The following is a 22,095-nucleotide window of genomic DNA, read 5'->3' as shown; positions in this document are numbered from 1 at the left end:
TCTAGACGAAAAACACGATGATGCTGGAGGAACTCAGCAGGCCAGGCAGCATCCGTGGAGAAAAGCAGGCGGTCAACATTTTGGGTCAGGAAACGATAGGAAAAGGGGAAGCCCAATATATAGGAGGGAAAAGCAGGAGCAAAGCAATATTCACGGCATGAATATTGAATTCTCCCACTTTAGATAATCCCCACCCCCCTTCCCCACAACCCCCCCCCCCCCACTATGCTTCTTCTCTTCTTCCCTTTCCTCGCCCTTATCAATCCTCTCTCTTCTTACCTTTTACTCATCCTCCGGTGGATCTGCTCTCCCCTCCCTCTGAACATCTGCCTATCACTATCTCTTACCTGCATCTACCTATCACCACCTTATGCCCACCCCGCCTCCCCTCTTTTGTCCACCTATCACTGCTTTGCTTTTCCCTCCTATATATTGGGCTTCCCCTTTTCCTACCTTCAGTCCTGAGGAAGGGTCCCGATGCAAAACGTTGACCGCCTGCTTTTCTCCACGGATGCTGCCTGGCCTGCTGAGTTCCTTCAGCATCATTGTGTTGAACTAGTTTCCCTTCTCTCTCCACTTTTAGTAATTGTGTTTTATTGGTCTTGTGTGTTTATGATGCCATTCAGTACAGTACTGTGGAGGTGTGATTACTATAGCGAGCGATTCTTGCGTAAAAATTGACCTTTCAACATCTGTAAAAACGGAAACCATTCTTTACCTAGGGATATCCTGTTCATAATACCTCAGGTACCATCTCAATAATGGGTGAAATAATTGAAGAAAAACATCTTTGCTGCTGGGCTCAAATCCAACATAACATTTAGGCAAACATAATATTTTCCCTCCGCATCACTTTTAGCATCATGTGTTGGCATTCATGTGAACAGTGGAGTACACCGCTCTATTACAGATCAGTGGGGTACACTGCTCTGTTACAGATCAGTGGGGTGCACCGCTCTGTTACAGATCAGTGGCGTACACTGTTCCATTACAGATCAGTGGGGTACACCGGTCCGTTACAGATCAGTGGGGTACACTGTTCTGTTACAGATCAGTTGGGTATACCACTCTGTTATAGATCAGTGTGATATACTGCGCTCTCACACATCACTTTCATACACTGCCCTCTTGTAGAACGGTGTGATAAACTGCTCTCCCGCCAAACGTGTGTGAGATTAACTGCTTTCTCACACACCAGTGCAATAAACCACTCTCACACAATAGTGAGGTAAACCAGTCTGTTACAGCTCAGTGATAAAATCTGCAGCCTCACAAACCAGTGGAACACAATGTTCTCTGACAGATCAGTAGTTACACCTCTCTATCCCAGACCAGTTTGGACTCACTGTTCTGTCACAGGTCATGAGGAAACACTGCTCTCTCAGTTCAATGAGGCTCAAGTGGTCTCTCACAGAACAGTGAGGTAAGCAGCACTCTGAGAGACAGTGGAAGAAACTGCTCACTGATCAGTATCATGGACCACTCTTGTCAGATTTCAACCTTGAGAGAATGGTGTCCGAGGTAGTTGCAGTACAGACATCTTTATTTGTTACTCCCATCCTCTGACAGTAATTCCTGATGTAGGGTCTTGACCCGAAATGTCAACCATCCCTCTGCCTCCACAGATGCTGTCGGACTCACTGAGTTCCTCCAGCAGTTTGGTCTTTTGTCACCTATAACTTACTTTTCATAAATTCTTTCCGATCCCATTGCGGTTTTCTAAGTACAACTTCAACTCTCTTAATAATGCATTCTAGTATTTTTCTCTATTATTGATGTCAGGCCAATGAATTGTTAATTCAGTGTTTTTCCCCCTCCTTTTTTAAATGGTGGGTTACATTTCCTACCTTCCAACCTGTAGGAAACGTTCAAGGATCTTTGAAAATTTGGAAGGTGATATCCACTATTTCTACAGCCACCTCCTTCATAACTTTGAGGGGCAAATCATCAGGTCTTGGAGATTTATCAGCTTTCAAGCCCACTAATTTATCTGATGCTTTTAATTTATGAATGCTAGTTTCTTGCAGTTCCTTGTTTTTTTTTGAGATCTGTTGTCCTCCATTAATTCCTGGAGGTTTTCTGTGTCTCCTTCCATGAAGACAGACATAAAATATTAATTGAATTTTATTTCCATTTCCTTATTCCACAAAGTAATTTCTCCGGTCTTAATCTGCTGGGAACCCACATTACTTCTGCTAATCTTTTCCTTTCTACTTGAAAGTTTTTACAGTTTGCTTTTTGTATGTTTCACTAGATTGCTCTACTTTCCCTTTTCCTATCAGTACCTTAGTCATTTTCTCAATCCTCAGGCTTTCTCCTCTTCTTCACAACATTATAAAACTTACAATTTCAGAGGGATAGGGGCCAAATGTGGGAAAATGGGACTAAACTTAGATGGGCATCTTGGTCGGCATGGACGAGTTGGGCCGAGAGCTTTTTCCATGCTGTTTGACTCTATGACTCTTATGTAAAAGCTTTGTTAGCTACAGCTGCACAAGTTCGCTGCTGAATTTTTGACCCATGTTGTAAAAATGAATTCTTGCATATCATATGTTTCCCAGTCTGCCATATCTAACTCACACGACATCAATTTAATTAATTTAACTTAATTATTTTATTATTGTCACCGAGCTACAGTGAAAAATTCTGTTTTTAATGGCATCCATACAGATCATTTCAAAACATGAGTACATTAAGGTAGTACAAGGTAAAAGCAATAAAAGAATGCAGAATAAAGTGTTACAGAGAAAGTGCAATGCAGGTAGTGAATAAGGTGCAAGGGTATGATGAGGTAGACTGAGAGGTCAAGAATCCATCTTATCGTAAAATGTCCATTCAAGATTCATAAAAGTGGGATACAAGCTGTTCTTGAGCCTGGTGGTATGTGCTTTGCAGCTTTTTTATCTTCTGCCCAGTGGGAGGGGGGAGAAGAGAGAATGTCCATGGTGGGTGTGGTCTTTGATTATGTTGGCTACTTTCCTGAGGCAGTGAGAAGTGTAGACAGAGTCCATGGAGGGGAGGTTGGTTTCCGTGATGGGCAGAGCTGTGTCCACAACTCTTTGTAGTTTCCTGCCTTCTCGGGCAGAGCAGTTGCCAAACCAAGCCGTGATGCATCTGGATAGGATGCTTTCTGTGGTGCATCTGTAAAATCTTAATAGTTGGCATGGTTCGGATTCATGATCCAGATTTCAGATTGAACTAAATCACATTCAATTTCTGTATACTATATTTGTTTTTGAGTTGTAGAGTTGTATGGCAGAGGGATGGGCCAATTGGCCCACCCCGTTCATCCCAACCATAATACCTATCTACCCTGATCACATTTGCCTGCACTAGGCCCATTCCCTCAACTCCTTCCTATCTGAAGACATGTCCAAATATCTTTTAAACATTGTAATTGTACCTGCCTCTACAAACTCCTCAGGAAGCTCGTACCAGATAACCACCACCCTCTATGTGGAAAAACTTGCCTGTCAGATCTCCTTTCAATTTCTCCCCTCTCATCTTAAGCCCTCAAATTCTTGATTCCCCTGCCCTGAGGAAAATGCCCTAACAATCTCTCCTATCTGGATCCCCCATAATTTTATAAGCCTCTATAAGGTCATCCCTCAGCCTCCTACATTCCAATGTGAGTAAACCCAGCCTTTCCGATCTCTACTTATAAGTAAAGCCTTTCATTCTAGGCAACATCCAGGCGATCTCTTCAGCATTCTTACTAATACTACCACATCCTTTCTGTAGTGTAGCAACCAGAACTGTGCATAATACTCTATGTGTGGTCTGACCAATTTTCTGTACAGCTGCAACATGACATCCCAACTCTTATTAGAACAACGCCTCATATTCCACCTGGGTAGTCTATAACCCAATGTCATGGACATTGAGTTTTCCAACTTATTGGTAACCCTTACCTCCTCTCCCCTCTCTCCCACTGATCCACCTCCCATCCTCCCATTTTTGTTCCCTTTCCCATTTCTGCTCCAGCCTCCCACAACCCATTTTTGCCCCCCACCTCCAGCTTCCATCCGCTTACGACACACACACTTCACCCACCAGATTCCCTCCCCCATCTGCCATTCCCCTCTCCCCTAATGGTTCCCATTATCACTTTCTTATCAGATTCCACCACTGGTGGCCCTTTGCGTTCCTGCGTATCTCCCTCCAGCAGCTGTCTCCACCTTCACTCTCCCTTCCCCCACACCTCGCATCATCTGCCTCTTTTTTTCTTGTCTGCCTCCATCCATCATCCCCCTACCTCTGTCTCCCAACTCCACCCCTGCTCCCCTCCCCTACCTGATGACCTGCCCGTCATCCTTCACCCCTCCTCAGTCCACCAATCACCTACTGGCTCCTGCCTCACCACTCCCCCTCTGCTGTTTATATTGGATACCTCCCCTCTCCATTCTTAGTCCTGATTCAGGGTTTCAACCTGAAACAATTCTGTCCCCCACCCCCCCCCCCCCCACGGATGTAGGTTGGTCCGCTGAATTCGTCCAGCATTTTGTTTTTTGCTCCAGATTCCACTATCTGCAGTCTCTCATGTCTCGAATTCTTATTATTATTACTCATTATATTATAATGATCACTCTTTGCTGAACTATAAGATTTCCCTTTTGTCATAGCACGTGACTAGATCTAAATAGTCTGCTTCCTCATTGGTTTTTCAACATACTGATCCACAAAACCATCTCTTACATACTCCATGAATTTGAGCTCTGCGCTATTAATGCTGATTGAAGTTGCCCAGTCTATATACAGATTAAAGTCCTCCATATATTCCTCATGTTGTATGCATTTCTAATTCCCTAATTTGTGCTATGTCTTGATTTACCTCGATATATTTTCCATGAATGCTTTCTGCCCCTTGCTGTTCCTTAGCTCCATCCAAACTGATTCTATCTTTTGATTTTTCTGAGTGAGGTTCCTATCTCTCTACTGTCTTTATCCCACCCTTTTTCACTGGAGCTATTCCTCATCTTTTCCATTTTGCTCCAATCTAAAATCTAAGCACCCTGCAACATTTAACTCCCAACACTGGTCACTTTGCAACCACATCCCTGCATTGGCTGTTAGATCATAACCATTTATTTATATTTGTGCCATTAATTCACTTATCTCACAACAGATGTCGAGTGGAATTCAGATAAAAGACCTTAAGTTTTTCCTTTTTACTAGTTTTCCCTGCTCTGTCTCTAATTCGAGGTGCAATTGTATGTTTCTTTGTCCCTTCCTGACAGACTTTGGTTACCTTCATCCCTTTTCCTACCCCCCCCCCACCCCGCCCCATTCCCTTTTTCTTCACCTTTCTAAATTTCTCCTTCCTAGAACACTGCCCGTGCCTGACTATTCAGTTTAAAGTTTTTCTTATTCTCTTTCATGTATGGATATTAAAAATAAATCTTTCATTGGCTGTTCATTAATTATTTAGTTATGTAGAGCTGAGGTAAAAAGATTTAGTTTAATTACGATTCTGGTGCCATGTTCACCTCTGGCAAAATGACTACTGAATATTTTTCTGTCGTTACCGCTGAGTTTACCACCTATGTCCCACAGAGGCATTCTCAAAATCCTGATTTTTCTTTCACAGTTAGTATACCTGCAAATATTTTACTTGTGTTTTATATTTATGTTCATATTCCTCATTACCCCCCTACATTCCTTTATTAATTTCTTTTCCTATTCCTTTTGTCATCCTGTCCTTTATTTTGCGGGTAATATGTATGTGCCTTTTTTACATTTTGCTCATTTCTTCCACTATTTGTGATATGCTGTTACTGTCCCAGTTTGTTTCATTATTGTGATGTACTTATCCTGAACTGATTGCCATTTGGATGTCTCCCACTGCTGTTGTTATTTCACAGTACGTTAATCACATTGGTTTCTACTAATTTTATTATTATCCCCTTCAAAATGTACTTTTTTTCAGTTGTTCTTTGGTTTTAGGCCATAAAGATTGCCATAAACATTATATTGTAATCACAATCACCTAGGTGATCTACAAAAGCTTCTCCAATCTGCTGATTTGGTATCTACCTCATTTTGCTACTCATAGCATTCCATTTATGCTGTGTCTCATTATATCTCCAATGTCACCCTGATAAAGTGGCAGTGAACAGTAATATCACTAGTCTTTTTATTCTAAGGAGAAAATTCAAGGCTGGAGAACAGAATAGTGGTTTGTGTTGGGAAGGAACAGAGTCATCCCTGGTAAACTTTTAAAATTAAATGCCCTTTATCTGAATGCAAGAAGTATTTACCGCAAGACGGAAGAATTTGCAGCACAAACTTCAGAATCAGAATTAGGTTTATTATCACTGATTTATATGATGTGAAATTTGTTGTTTTCCAGCAGCAGTACAGTGCAAAGACATAAAATTACAAAAAAAAGGTCCCCAGTGATGGATTTTGCCTTCTTGAGGCACCATCTCTTGAAGATGTCCATCTGATCCATTGCTGAGGTTTGGTTGCAGAGTGACCAAATTTGGGAACTGGAGTTCCAGGATAGTTGATTGTCAGAAAAAAAAGGCAAGATTGAAAATGGTGGCAACATTTGCAATGAAACAGGGGAAGATAAAGAGAGCAGCGGGAAAAGATGTTTATCAAGAAAATCAGGATCCAGAAGGACTGGGAGCAAAGAAATAATGAAGGACAGGAAACATTGGTGGCAATAACGTCTCGGCCTCATAACTATGATTATTTTCTTGGACAGTGTAAATCTAGGAAAAGGAGCAAATAATAAAGGTTAGACAGTAATTGTAGAAGATTAATTTCAATATAAACAGAGCAAAATAAGTCAGCAAAACCAGCTTGGAGTAACTGTTGATGGAGTGCCTTCAAGATAACGTGAAGGACACCAAGAGTTTAGCCTGCTTTGAACCTTATATTATGGATTGAAACAAGGTTAATTACTCAAACTGGATAGCGGCAGTGATCATATAATGATGGATTTTGTATTAAGTTTTAGAGATAGGATCAAAACTAAGAACTCATGTTTAAACAAATTGCATAAGTATAAAGCACCAAGATCCAAGGTGACATGGCCATTTGGATTCAGAACTGGCTTGTCTGCAGAAGGCAGAGTGTAGTGGTCAATGGGACTTAATCTAGCTGGAGGTCTGTGACTAGTGGTGTTCTCCAGGGATCCGTACCGGGACTTCTGCTATTTGTGATACACATAAATGACCTGGGTGAAAATGGGTTTGGTGGATTAGTAAGTTCGCAGACGATACAAAGATTGGTGGTGTTGTGGATAGTGTAGAAGATTGCCAAAGAATACAGTGGTATATAGATAAATTGAATATATGGACGAAGAAATGGCAGATGGAGTTTAATCTGGCCAAATGTGAGGTGTTGCACTTTGGGAGGTCAAATGTAAAGAGACAGTACACAGTTAATGGCAGGCTGCTTAATTGTTGATCTACAGAGGGATCAAGGGGTCCAAGTCTAGAGCTCCCTGAAGGTAACTGCACAGGTTGATAGGGTGGTAAAGAAGGCATATGGCATGCTTGCCTTCATTAGTCCAGGCACTGAGTTCAAGAGTCAGGAAGTTGTGCTGCAGCTTTATAAAACTCTAGTCAGGTTTCATCTAGAGTGTTGCATTCAATTCTGGTTGCCCCACTACAGGAAGGATGTGGAGGCTTTGAAGAGGGTGCAGAAGAGGTTTAGAAGGATGCTGTCTGCATTAGAGGGCATGTGCGATGAGGAGAGGTTGGACAAACTTGTGTTGTTTTCTCTGGAGCGGTGGAGGCTGAGGGGAGACCTGATTAAAGTTTATAGAATTATGAGAGGCATAGATAGACAAGGCAGCGGTATCTTTTTCCCAGGGTCAAGGTGCCTAATACTGGAGGGCATTTAAATAAATAATTAATAATTCTGAATAATATTACAATCTCTTGAGGCATAATAGAAAAGAATACATTTTAAAAGATGAGAGACTAATCCTTGCATGTAAATCACAGGAACTACAAGCAATTTGGAAGTCAATATCTGCCTTTGTGGCAAGGGGATTGAAGTCTGAGAGAAAAAATGTCTTATTTAATTTGAAAGGCTTTGATCTGGGGAGAGTAGCCTGTGTGGGTCTGATTATGTCAGCAAGGATATACTTGGCTTGAAGTCGATGCAGCAAAGGAGAGGACCATTTTTGGAGGGGAGGAAGCCTGCATCCATAGGGTTTGGAAGAATGAGCAATGACCTGTTAGAAACAAGAAATTCTTGCCAGTTGACATTTGTCTTGGCTAAGGAGTCAGCTCTCTGTCTGAAAGTCTCAGGTTATTAGTTTGGACAATTGGGACTGAGATAAGGGGATTCTCACACAGAGCGCTGTGGATGCTGAATATGTTCAGTAATTCAGAGGGTATTAGAACAGAGCTGGAAAGTAGGCTTGAGTAAAATAGGTGGTGGAGCAGACTGAGGAGGCTCAATGTCTGTTCCATTTCTCATTCCTTCCATTGACACACCTCAGTCTGTCTCCAACACAATTCACCTCCATCTGCATCACAGCGTTGCCATTTCCTCCTCTCCAATCTGGACAAGTGGTAATGAAGGTATAGATGATAAGACTGCCAGTGGGCTTGGGGTTCTCTGCTGATGGCATGGGTTACTATCCTGTGGCATTCTGGTTTCAGGCAGTGTTCGACTGCGTGGTGACATCACTGAAGAACGTGTTTAACATTCTGATAGTCTACAAACTCTTCATGTTCATCTTCGCAGTGATCGCCGTGCAGCTCTTCAAGGGCAAGTTTTTCTACTGCACAGATAGCAGCAAGATGACCAAACAGGAATGCAGGTAATGATGCAGACCCCAAGCACAAGGAGTGTGAGCCCAGCTCACACTGACCCTGCACACACATCACAGTGTCCACATCAGCTCACACTGACCCCCACACTCACACATACTACAGCTCACACTGACCCTGCACACGCACCACAGTGTCCACATCAGATCACACTGACTGCACACACAACACCATGTCCACATCAGGTCACATTGACCCTGCACACACTCCACAGTGTCCACAGCAGTTTATACTCACACTATACACACACCACAGTGGGTACACTATGTGACACTGACACTATGCACACACCACAGTATCTAAGTCAGCTCACACTGACACTACAAACACTCCACAGTGCCCACACCAGGTCAAATTGACACTACACACACACCACAGTGTCCATATCAGCTTACAATCACACTATGCACACCCCACAATGTCCACGTCAGATCACACTAAAACGACACACACACCACAGTGTCCATATCAGGTCACATTGACACTGTACACACAACATGGTGTCCACATCAGATCACAGTGAAACTACACACACATCATAGTATCCATATCAGGTGACACCCACACTTACACACACACAACACAGTGTCCATATCAGATCACACTGACACGACACACACATCATAGTATCCACATCAGATCACACAGACACTACACTACACACACACACACACACCACATTATCCAAGTCAGCTCACATTGACACTACACACAGACCAGTGTCCACATCAGCTCACACTGACACCACACACACACACCACAGTGTCCACATCAGATCATACTGACACCACACACACACCACAGTGTCCACATTCACTTTGCACACAAACACTCCACAGAGTCCACATCAGGACACACTGACACTACACAAACAGCTCAGTCTCCCATTAGCTCACACTGACATTATACACACACCATTGTGTCCACACCAGGATACACTGACACTACACACACTCTGCAGTGTCCACGCCAGGTCACACTGACACTACACACACACACACACACACACCACAGTATCTATATGAACACACACCAGACTGTTCACATCAGGTCACACTGACACTACACACATACCACAGTATCCACAGCAGGTCACACTGACACTACATCGTCTCTCGTGTGCACAAAACTCTGCACAATTTCCTCATTGGATTTAACTTTTCCCATGAGAATCGAATATTTTGGTATTTCTTCCTATTTTGCAATTGCAAATATATTTGAAACTTCTTGTTTGCTGTCAGACATGTATATTTTGAATTTAAAATTTAAATTTAAGTTTTAAATTTAAATTTTATTTACAGTGTGGTAACAGGCCCTTCCAGCCCAGCTAGTCCGCGCCGCCCACTTTAAACCCAATTAGCCTACCCCTACGTCTTTGCAATGTGGGAGGAAACCGGAGCACCCGGAGGAAACCCACGCAGACATGAGAGAACGTACAAACTCCTTACAGACAGCGATGGGAATTGAACCCCGATCGCTGTCGCTGTAATAGCTTCGCACTAACCGCCACGCTACCGTGCCGCCCACGGTACGGTTTTGTCTGTGTGAATTTCTGTACTTGGCTTTGTATGAATCTTAATCTTCCCTTTCTAAACAAGCTGAATCATTATTTAACTCCTCATCCTGGATCTCTCAAGATCACAGCTTTTTAAATTGTACGCTGTTCCCCGGATGATCGGTGCATATTTCATATTTACAATCGATGTTAATGATAGACGAATGGTCCGAGAATCTTTCTGATAGTTTTCCTCACTATAAACACAAGATGGAGAAGCAAGTGCGAGAATGACTCAGAGTCTGCCTGACATTGATAATTGGGAAATGGTTGGAATCGATTATTAAGGAGATAATAACAGAACGTTGGAAAGTCATACAAAAGGTACAGAGAGCTAGGTAATGTTAGAGATCTGGAGGAGTACAAGGCTAAAAGGAAGGAATTTAAGAAAGAGATTAGGAGAGCCAGAAGGGGACATGAGAAGGCCTTGGCGGGCAGGATTAAGGAAAACCCCAAGGCGTTCTACAGGTATGTGAAGAGTAAGAGGATGAGATGCGAAAGGATAGGGCCTATCAAGTGAAGCAGTGGGAAAGTGTGTATGGATCCAAAAGAAATAGCAGATGTACTTAATGAATACTTTATGTTAGCATTCGCCACGCGAAAAGATCTGGGGGATTGTAGTTGGGACATGCAGCGGCCTGTAAAGCTTGAGCATGTAGATATTAGAAAAGAGGTGGTGCTGAAACATTTGGAAAGCATCAAGTTAGATAAGTCTCCGGGACCGGATGAGATGTACCCCAGGTTGCTGTGGGAGGTGAGGGAGGAGATTGCAGAGCCTCTGACGATGATCTTTGCGTTGTCGATGGAGAAGGGAGAGGTTCCGGAAGATTGGAGGGTTGCAGATGTTGTTCCCTTATTCAAGAAGGGGATTAGGGATAGCCCAAGGGATTATAGACCGGTGAGTCTTACCTCAGTGGTTGGTAAGCTGATGGAGAAGATCCTGAGAGGCAGGATTTATGAACATTTGGAGAGGTATAATATGATTAGGAATAGTCAGCATGGTTTTGTTAAGTGCAGGTCCTGCCTTACGAGCCTGATTGAATTTTTTGGGGATGTGACTAAACACATCGATGAAGGGAGAGCAATAGATGTAGTGTATATGGATTTCAGCAAGGCATTTGATAAGGTACCCCATGCAAGGCTTATGGAGAAGGTGAGGAGACATGGGATCCATGGGGACATTGCGGTATGGATTCAGAACTGGCTGGCCCACAGAAGGCAAAGAGTGGTTGTTGAAGAGTCATATTCTGAGTGGAGGTCAGTGACCTGTGGTGTACCTCAGGGGTCTGTTCTGGGACCCTTACTCTTTGTGATTTTTATAAATGACCTGGATGAGGAAATGGAGGAGTGGGTTAGTAAGTTTGCGGATGACACGAAGGTTGGGGGTGTTGTGGATAGTTTGGAGGGCTGTCAGAGGTTACAAAGGGACATAGATAGGATGCAGAGTTGCGTTGAGAAGTGGCAGATGCAGTTCAACCCAGATAAGTGTGAAGTGGTTCATTTTGGTAGGTCAAATATGATGGCAGAATATAGTATTAATGGTAGAACTCTTGGCAGTGTAGAAGATCAGAGGGGTCTTGGGGTCCGAGTCCATAGGACGCTCAAAGCGGCTGTGCAGGTTGACTCTGTGGTTAAGAAGGCATATGGTGTATTGTTCTTCATCAATCGGGGAATTGAATTTAGGAGCCGAGAGGTATTGTTGCAGCTATATAGGTCCCAGGTCAGACCCCACTTGGAGTACTGTGCTCAGTTCTGGTTGCTTCACTACAGGAAAGATGTGGAAGCCATAGAGAGAATGCAGAGGAGATTTACAAGGATGCTGCCTGGAATGCGGAGCATGCCTTATGAAAGCAGGTTGAGGGAACTCGGCCTTTTCTCCTTGGAGAAACGGAGGATGAGGGGGACCTGATTGAGGTGTATAAGATGATGAGAGGTATTGATAGGGTAGATAGTCAAAGGCTTTCGCCAGGGCTGAAATGGTGGCCACAAGAGGACATAGGCTTAAGGTGCTGAGGAGTAGGTATAGAGGAGATGTCAGGGGTAAGTTTTTTACTCAGAGAGTGGTGAGCGCGTGGAATGGGCGGCCGGCAACGGTGATGGAGGCAGATACGATAGGGTCTTTCAAGAGACTATTAGGTAGGTACATGGAGCTGAGTAAAATAGAGGGCTACGGGTAAGCCTAGTAATTTCTAGGGTAGGGACATGTTCGGCACAGCTTTGTGGGCCGAAGGGCCTGAATTGTGCTGTAGTTTTTCTATGTTCTATGTTCTCATAAGACAGTGGTGGTGTGGTCTCATGAAGGGGAAATTACACCCAACGACGTTATTAGAGTTCTTTCAGGAAGTGTTATCCAGGATGGATCGCGGGGAACTTAGAGACATCCAGTTGTACAGCAGAGAAACAGACTCTTCAGCTCAGCTCATCAGTGCCTATTATCATCAATCCCACTTGCCTGCATTCATTTCATATCCGTCTGTTCCCTGCTCATTCAAGTACCTGTCCAGATGCCTCTTAAATGTTCCTGCCTTCACCATGTCCTCTGGCAGCTCATTCCAGATACCGACTACTGTTTACCCCTCCCCTTTGTATTCCTGTGGGTATGGGTTTCCTCGGGGCATTTGAAAAGATGCCACACAAAAAAAGCTTCACAAAGTAAGAGTTCATGGTGTTGGAGGTGATGTATTCATCATAGACAGTAAGTCGTAGAGAGGCACAGCATGGAAACAGGCCTTTCGGCCCACCGAGTCTGTGCTGACCATCAAGCACCCATGTTCGCTCTAATCCTACTCTAACCTAAATCATTCCACCCCACACTCCCATCAACTCCCCTCCCAGCCCGACTAGATTCTACCACTCACCTATTCACTTGGGGCAATTAACCTGCAAACCCACACATCTTTGGGATGTGGGAGGAAACTGGAGCACCCGGGGAGAAACCCACACAGTCACTGGGAGAGCGTGCAAACTCCGCACAGTTAGAATCGGAGACCAGGATCGAACCCAGGTCGCTGGAGTTGTGAGCAGCTGTACCAGCTGCATCACTGTGGCGCCCAGTGATAGCGGATTGGCCTACAGGCAGGAAGCAGCAAGTAAGAATGAGGCTGTCATTTTCCGGCAAAAGTCTGGAAGGTGGGAAACGTGACCTCATCCGCTTTGGTCAGAAGATTAGGAGCAGAATATTGTTTAAATGGAAACAGACCACTTCATATTTTTCTACAGAATGATCTGGAGGTTCTCATCTATGAAGTGCTCAAAGTTAGCATGCAGGTACAGGTAATCAGGAATACAAGTATAGTTTTCACCTTTTTGTAAAGAAAATTTTGCTGTAATTGTATTAATATTCAAGAAAAGAGGGAAACTATAGGCCAGTCACGCTGAGGGAAGGTGCTGGAGCCCATTATTAAGGAGGTAACAGCAGGTACTTCGAAAGTAATATGACAATCAAGATGAGTCAACCTGGGTTGTGAGAAGGCTACTGTGTTTGACAAATTTGCTGGAGTTCCTTAAGGATGTAGCAAGCTGGGAGGATAAAGGGGAACATGCAGATATAGTGCACTTGGATTCCTGGAAGGCATTCAGTAAGATAGAGTCATAGAGTCATACAGCATGAAAACATGCCCTTCGACCCAACTGGTCCATGCTGAGCAAGATTCCATACTGTTAATGTACCTGCCTCAAACACTTCCTCTGGCAGCTAATTCCATTTACTGACCACCCTCTAGGTGAAAAAGTTGCCCCTCAAGTTGCTATTAAATCTCTCCCCACACCTTAAACCTATGCCCTCTAGTTCTAGGTTCCTCAACTGTGAGGAAAAAACTCTGTGCATTCGCCTTATGTATTCCCCTAATGATTTTACAAACCTCCATAAGATCACCTCTCAGTCTGCTGTGGTCCAAGGAAAAAAGTCCTAGCCTGTCCAACCTCTCGCTATAACTTATTTGCTCGAGTCCTGGCAACATCCTTGTAAATCCTTTCTGCACTCTTTCCAATATAATAACATCTTTCCTACAGCAGGGTGACCAAAACTGAACACAATACTCCAAGTGCAGCCTCCCAATGTCTTGTACAACTGCACCATGACCTTTCAACTTCTATACTCACTGCCCTGACTGATGAAGGCCAGCATGCTAAAAGCCTTCTTCACCACCCTGTCTACCTGTGACTCCACTTTCAGGGAACCATATACTCATACATGAAGGTCCCTCTGTTCTACAACACTCCTCAGGGCCCTACTGTTCACTGTGAAAGTCCTACCTGGATTTGACTTTCCAAAATGCAACACCTTGCACTTATCTGAATTAAACTCCGTTTGCCAAATCTGAAACAAAATCATAAAATTACTGGGAAAACTCAGAAGGTCAGGCAGCATCTGTGGAATGAGATTACAAAGGATCTGATGGTCCTAGTACAAGGGACACAAAAAGAAGGCACGCAATAACTCAAGTAATTACAATGGTTAGTGAAACACTGCAAGGGTTGATGAGGATGCACCTGAAATGCTTTTGTCTCCATATTTAAGAAATGCTATACTTCGACTGGAGGTATTGCGGAGAAGTTTTGTTTGGTTGATTCTTAGGATGTGGGAATTGACCTGCAAAAAGAGTGGAGCATGTTGGACCTATACGCCTCAGAGTGTAAAGGCAGAGTGGTAATCTTATTGAAATATATCAGATACCGAGGGAGATTGACAGGTGGATGCTGAGATGATATTTCCCCAAGTGGACGGTTTGGAAACTAGGGGACATGGTTTTAGAACAAGGAATTGACCATTTCAAATGGAGAAGGGGAGGAATTTCTTCCCTCAGTGCTGTGAATCTTTGGCATTCTCTCCCACAGAGATAAGATAACATAAGATAAGATATCTTTATTAGTCGCACGTACATCAAAACACACAGCGAAATGCATCTTTTGCATAGAGTGCTCTGGGAGCAGCCCGCAAGTGTCGCCACGCTTCCGGCGCCAACATAGCATGCCCACAACTTCCTAACCCGTACGTCTTTGGAATGTGGGAAGAAACCGGAGCTCCCGGAGGAAACCCACGCAGACACGGGGAGAACATACAAATTCCTTACAGACAGTGGCCGGAATTGAACATGGATTGCTGGTGCTGTAATAGCGTTACACTGACTGGCAGAGTTGTGTAATATATTCACGGCAGAGACTGACAACATTTAAGCTATAAGTTAGTCAAAGTGTATGGAGAGTGAAAACAGGAAACTGGTCATGAGGCCAAGATTGAAGCAGCCATGATCTTACTGAGTGGGAGCAGGCCCTGTGTCTTACATTCTTTTTTATCGACTGTGTGTTCCAGTTTCCCGGAGCAATCTCTCCATTTACTCCTCACCTTCAGGCTGTCCTCCCATGCTATGAAAGTCTGTGTATACAACAGCTCCAGCAGGAAAACTCGCAGAGAATTGGGACGCCTCCCAAACTAAAGTTTCCTGCTGCTTACGTCCACATAATTGTGTTCACCTCTATCACGTCCCCTGTCAGACTCCACCACTCCAAGGAAAACAACCCCAGCCTATCCAGTTATAGTTGAAACACTCCATGCCAGGCAACATCCTGGTGAGTCTCCTCTGCACCCTCTGCAGTGTAATCATGTCCTTCCTATGAAAAAACAACAAGATGCTGGAGGAACTCAGCAGGTCGGGCATCATCCATGGAGAAAAGCAGGTAGTCAACATTTCGGGTCAGGACCCTTCTTCAGGACTGAAGGTGGGAAAAGGGGAAGCCTAATATATAGGTGGGAAAAGCAGAGCAGTGACAGGTGGACAAAAGAGGGGAGGCGGGGTGGGCACAAGGTGGTGATAGGTAGATGCAGGTAGGAGATAGTGATAGGCAGGTGTGGGGGAGGAGGGGAGAGCAGATCCACCGGGGGATGGGTCAAAGGTATGTAGGCAGGTGGTATGGGAGGAGGGAAGGAGAGGGAAAAGAGAAAGAAAAAAAGAGAAAAAAAGAGAGAAAATGGCAAGGAAAAGAAATATAGGCTAGGAAAGGGAAGAAAAGAAGAGGCAAGATGGTGGTGGGGGGTGGGGGGGAGGGGGTTTGGTTTACTTAAAGTGGGAGAATCCAATGTTCATCCCATTAGGTTGTAAGGTCCCAAGATGGAAAATGAGGTGCTGTTGCTCCAGTTTGCATTTGGACTTCTTCCGGCAGTGGAAGAGGCTGAGGACTGACGTACTAGTAAAGGAATGGGAGGGGGAGTTGAAGTTTCCCAGTCCATCACTGATATGTCAGTCCTCGGCCTCCTCCGCTGCCGGGAGAAGTCCAAGTGCAAACTGCAGCAACAGCACCTCATTTTCCATTTTTGGACCTTACAGGCTAATAGGATGAACATCGGATTCCCCCACTTTAAGTAAACCAAACCCCTCCCCCACCATCTTGCCTCTTCACTTCTTCCCTTTCCTAGCCTATCCTTTTTTCTCCTTGCTTTTTTTTCTCTTTTTTCTCTCTCCTTTTCCTCTGCTCCCCTCCCCACATGCCACCTGCTTCCATACGTTTGACCCATCCCCTGGTGGATCTGCTCTCCCCTCCTCCCCTGCACCTGCCTATCACTATCTTACATAGAACATACATAGAACATAAAACATAGAACACTGCAGCACAGTTCAGGCCCTGCAGCCCACAATATTGTGCCGACATTTTATCCTGCTCTAAGATCTATCTAACCCTTCCCTCCCACATAGCCCCCCATTACTCTATCATTCATGTGTCTATCTAAGAGTCTCTTAAGTGTCCCTAATGTATCTGCCCCACAACCTCTGCCGGCAGTGCGTTCCACACACCCACCACTCCCTGTGTAAAAAACTTACCCCTGACATCCCTCCATTCACCTTAAAATTATGTTCCCTTGTGTTAGCCATTGTTGCACTGGGAAAAAGTCTCTGTCCACTCGATCTATGCCTCTTATCATCTTGTACACCTCTATCAATTCATCTCTCATCCTCATTCTCTCCAAAGAGAAAAGCCCTAGCTCGCTCAACCTATCCTCATAAGACATGCTCTCCAGTCCAGACAACATCCTGGTAACTCTCTTCTGCACCCTCTCTAAAGCTTCCACATCCTTTGAGGCGACCAGAACTGAACACAATACTCCAAGTGTGGTCTGACCAGAGTTCTATAGAGCTGCAACATCACCTCGCGGCTCTTGAACTCAATACCCCCACTAATGAAGGCCAGCACTCCATACGCCTTCTTAACAACCTTATCGACCTGCGTGGCAACCTTGAGAGATCTATGGATGTGGACCCCAAGATTCCTCTGTTCCTACACACCGATAAGAGTCCTGCCACTAACCTTGTATTCTGCCTTTGAATTTGATTTCCCAAAGTGTATCACTTCACACTTATAAGGGTTGAACTCCATCTGGCACTTCTCAGCCCAGCTCTGCATTCTATCAATATCCTGTTGTAACCTACTGCAACCTTCCACACTATCCACAACACCACCAACCTTTGTATCATCAGCAAACTTACTAACCCACCCTTCCATATCCTCATCCAAGTCATTTATAAAAGTCACAAAGGGCAGCGGTTCCAGAACAGATCCCTGAGAAGCACCACTGGTCACCAACCTCCAGGCAGAATATGCTCCATATACCACCACCCTCTGTCTTCTCTGGGCTTTTACCTGCATCTACCTATCACCACCTTGTGCCACCAGGCCTCCCCTCTTTTGTCCACCTATCACTGCTCTGCTTTTCTCTCCTATATGTTGGGCTACCCCTTTTCCTATGTTCAGTCCTGAAGAAGGGTCCTGACCAGAAACGTTGACCGCCTGCTTTTCTTCATGGATGTTGCCTGGCCCGCTGAGTTCCTCCAGCATTTTGTTGCTTTTTTCATCTAGATTCCAGCATCTGTTTCTCGTGTCCTTCCTATAGTGTGGCAACTAGAACTGCACATAATGTTCCAGCTGTGGCCTAACCAATGTTTTATAAAGTTGTACCATAACGTCCCTCATATGTATCCTTCACCACCTTATCCAACTGTGTTGCCATGGTCGAGGATCCTTGAATTTGTACACTGAGGTACCTCACTTCCTCAATACTCCCTGGTGGTCTACCATACATGGTATGGGTCCTACCCTGATTAGTCCTCTTAAAGTGAATCACCTCACACTTATGGCTCTGCCTATCTTATCAAATCATCAATATTGTTCCATAGCCTAATTATATCTTCTCACTCTCAATATTACCACCAATTTTCAGGTGTCTGTAAATTTACTAATCAATGGGTCGGAGAGTAGTTAATGTAATCCCAAAATTTAAAAAAGGAGGCAAAGAGAAAACAGGAAACTGTAGACTAATTAGCTTAACATCAGTGGTGGCAAAAGTATTCAATCCATATAAAAGATGTAACAGGAGAGCACTTGGAGAAGGGTAACAGGATTGGCAAAGGTCAACATAGATTGAAAATCGTGCTTGACAAATAGAGTCTTACAGCACAGAAACAGGCCCTTTGGCCCACCATGTTCATGCTGATCATCGAGTACACATCTACACCAATCTCAGTTCCCAATACTTGGTCTGTGGCCTTCTGTGCTTTAGTCCTCATCCAGATATGTTTTAACTGTTATGAGAGTCCCTGCCTCCACCACTCAGCCAGACAGTGTGTTCCAGATTCCACCCTCTGTGGGAAAAATTTCTGCCACAGATCTCCTCTAATATCTCTCGCCCCTTACCCTAAACCTTTGATCTTTCATTGTTTGTGAGGAAAACTTTCCTACTGTCTACCCTATCTATGCTACTCAGTTTTGTACTGCTCTATTAGGTTTACTCCCTCAGCCACCTCCACTCCAAAGTAAACAACCACAGCCTATCCAGTCTCTCCTCTTAACATAAAGCTTCCATCCAAGGGAGCATCCTGGTGAATCTCCTCTGCATCCTCTCCATAAATTACTCTGCGTTTGGAGAGGCAGAGATTAATTAAACATAGCTATCATGGCTTTGCTAGGGAAAGAGTTTAAATTTTAATTTAAATTTAAATTTTGGAAAGAGTATTTAAATTCTGGAAAATTTAACAAAGTGTTTAGATGAGGGCAGTGTAGTTGGTGTAGTCTAAATGGATTTCAATAAAACCTTTGACAACTTCCCACAAGGGAAATAGGTCCAAAAGATTAGTGCCCATGGGATTCAAGTCAGGTTGGCAAATTGGATCCAAAATTGGCATAGTAAACTATGACAGAGGGTGTTTCTTACAGTACATATATTAATAATTTGGATATAGGAGATATGGTTAATAAGTCTGCAGATGACACAAAAATTGGTGGTGTTGATGATCGCGAAGGAGATAGTTGTATGCTACCGAATGATATTGGTCAGTTGGTATTGACAGAGCAATGGCAGTGGAATGTAATCCTGATAAGTGTGAGCCGAAGTATTTTGGGATGACTAATAAGTAGGTTTGGTATTGGCACGTGTACTGAGATACTATGAAAAAACTTAATTTTGCAAACCATCCATACAGATCATTTCAAAACATAAGTGCTTTAAGGTAGTACAAAGGAAAAGCAATAACAGAATGCAAAATATTGTGTTATGGTTACAGTTACAGAGAAAGTGCAGTGCAGGTAGACAGTAAGGTGCAAGGGCCATGATGAGGTAAATTGTGAGGTCAAGAGATCATCTTTAATGTATCCGAGGTCCGTTCAAGTGTCTTATAACAGCAGGATAGAAGCTGTCCTTGAGCCTGGTGGTGAGGGTTTTCAAGCGTTTGTATCTTCTGCCTGATGGAAGGGGAAGAGAAGAGAGAATGTCCAAAGTGGGAGGGTCTTTGATTATGCTGCTTGCTTTTCAGAGACAGTGAGAAGTGTAGACAGTGTCAATGGAGGGGAGGCTGGTTTTCGGGATAGACTGGGTTATGTCCGCAACGCTACGCAACTTCCTGCGGTCCTGGGCAGAGCAGTTGCCATACCAAGCCGTGATGCATCCAGATAAAGATGTTTTCAGTGATACATCTAAAAAGTTGGTGAGTGTCAATGGGGACATGCCAAATTTCTTTAGCCTCCTGAGGAAATAGAGGCGCTGGTGAGCTTTCTTAGCCATAGTGTCTACATGGTTGGACCAGGACAAGCTATTGGTGATGTTTACACCTAGGAACCTGAAGCTTTCAACCATCTCCTCCTCAGCACCATTGATATAAACAGGAGCGGGTGCTCTGCTTCACTTCCTGAAGTGAATGACCAGCTCTTTTGCTTTGCTGACATTGAGGGAAAGGGTGTTGTCATGACACCATGTCCTTAGGCTCTCTATCTCCTTCCTGTACTCCGACTCATCATTATTTGAGATTTGACCCACTTCAGTGGTGTCTTCTGTGAACTTAGAGCAGAATCTGTCTGCACAGTCATGAGTGTATAGGGAGTAAAGTAGGGGGCTGAGGACACAGCCTTGCGGGGCACCAGTGTTGAGGATATTCATGGTGAAGGTATTGCTGCCTATCCTTACTGATTGTGGTCTGTTGGTCAGGAAGTCAAGGATTCAGTTGCAAAGGGAGATGCTGAGTCCTGGATCTGGAAGTTTGGAGATGAATTTGTTTGGAATTATGGTAATGAAGGCAGAGCTGTAGTCAGTAAATAGGAGACTGATGTAGGTGTCTTTGTTATCCAGATGTTCCAGAGATGAGTGTAGGGCCAGGGAGATAGTGTTTGCCATGGACTTATTTTGTCGGCAGTCAAATTGAAGTGGGTCGAGGTTGTCTGGGAGGCTGGAGTTGATGTGTTCCTTGACCAGCCTCTCGAAGCACTTCATGATGGCGTAGGACATGTGTAATGAATGGTGGGACCCTGGTGAGTATTGACGAGCAGAGGGATCTTACTGTAGATGTGTAGGATTCTCTGAAGGTGGCAGCAGAAATGGGAAAGTTGGTGAAGGAAGGTATATGGGATGGTTGCCTTTGTTATGCAGGGCTTAGTATATAAGAACTGGGAGGTTATAAAACAACCTTATAAAACATTGGTCAGGCCAAGAGCGCAGGAGTGGCAGGAGGCCAGCTGGCCCCTGATGCCTGCCCCACCATTCAATGTGACGATGGTTGATCTGCCTCAACTCCTTCATGTGCCAGATCCCCATAGCTCTTATTCCCCCAGTCTTTCAAAATTTCATCTAGCCCCACTTTATCTACTTCTGATAAGCTAGTCTCCGCAACTCTCTGCTACAAAGAGTTCCAGATATTTACCAGTCTCTGTGAAAAGAAATTTCAATGTACCTCAATTTTAAATGACTGGCCCCTTATCTTGAAACCTCCTTTAAGATTCTCCTTTGAGTGAAAACATCTCAATGTCTTCCCTGTCATGCCCTCTTAGGATCTTATGTGTTTAATAAAATCGTCCAACAACGGACACGGGCCCTTTCATCCCACCTTGTCCATGCTGACCGTGATGCCTATCTACACAAACCCCATTTGCCTACATTAGGTCCCTGTCCCTCTACACCTTTCCTATCCAAGTACCTGTTCAAATGCCTTTTAAATGATGTATTTCTATCGGCCTCCACCATCTCCTTTGGCAGCTCGTTCCAAGTAACCACCACCCTCTAGATGAAAAACTCCTCCGATCTCCTTTAAATTTCTCCCCTCTCACCTTAAACCTGTGCCCTCTAGTACTGGACTCACCTGCCCTGGGAATATGATACTGACCATCTATCCTATCTATGCCCCTCATAATTTGTGCTGTGATGACCAGAACTGTGCACAATACTCCAAGTGTGGTCTAACCAATGTTTTGTACAGCTGCAACATCAGCTCCCAA

The 22,095-nt window shown here is 44.1% G+C and overlaps 1 protein-coding gene across 2 annotated transcripts in view; it reads left to right on the top strand.

The window, feature by feature from the left end:
• The window catches only part of LOC127567879 (probable voltage-dependent R-type calcium channel subunit alpha-1E), a 615,955-nt gene that overhangs the window by 456,341 nt on the left and 137,519 nt on the right, over nucleotides 1–22,095 (top strand). For both annotated transcript variants that reach the window (XM_052011039.1, XM_052011041.1), the window contains exon 27: nucleotides 8,625–8,785. In XM_052011039.1, coding sequence (XP_051866999.1) covers nucleotides 8,625–8,785 — 161 coding nt within the window. The remainder of the gene's footprint in view (nucleotides 1–8,624; nucleotides 8,786–22,095) is intronic.

The sequence above is a fragment of the Pristis pectinata genome, chromosome 3 (genome assembly GCF_009764475.1).
Source record: "Pristis pectinata isolate sPriPec2 chromosome 3, sPriPec2.1.pri, whole genome shotgun sequence".
NCBI classification, from domain to species: Eukaryota; Metazoa; Chordata; class Chondrichthyes; order Rhinopristiformes; family Pristidae; genus Pristis; species Pristis pectinata.
The sequence above is the reverse complement of the archived record's forward strand: the minus strand, read 5'-3'. Positions and strand labels throughout refer to the sequence as shown.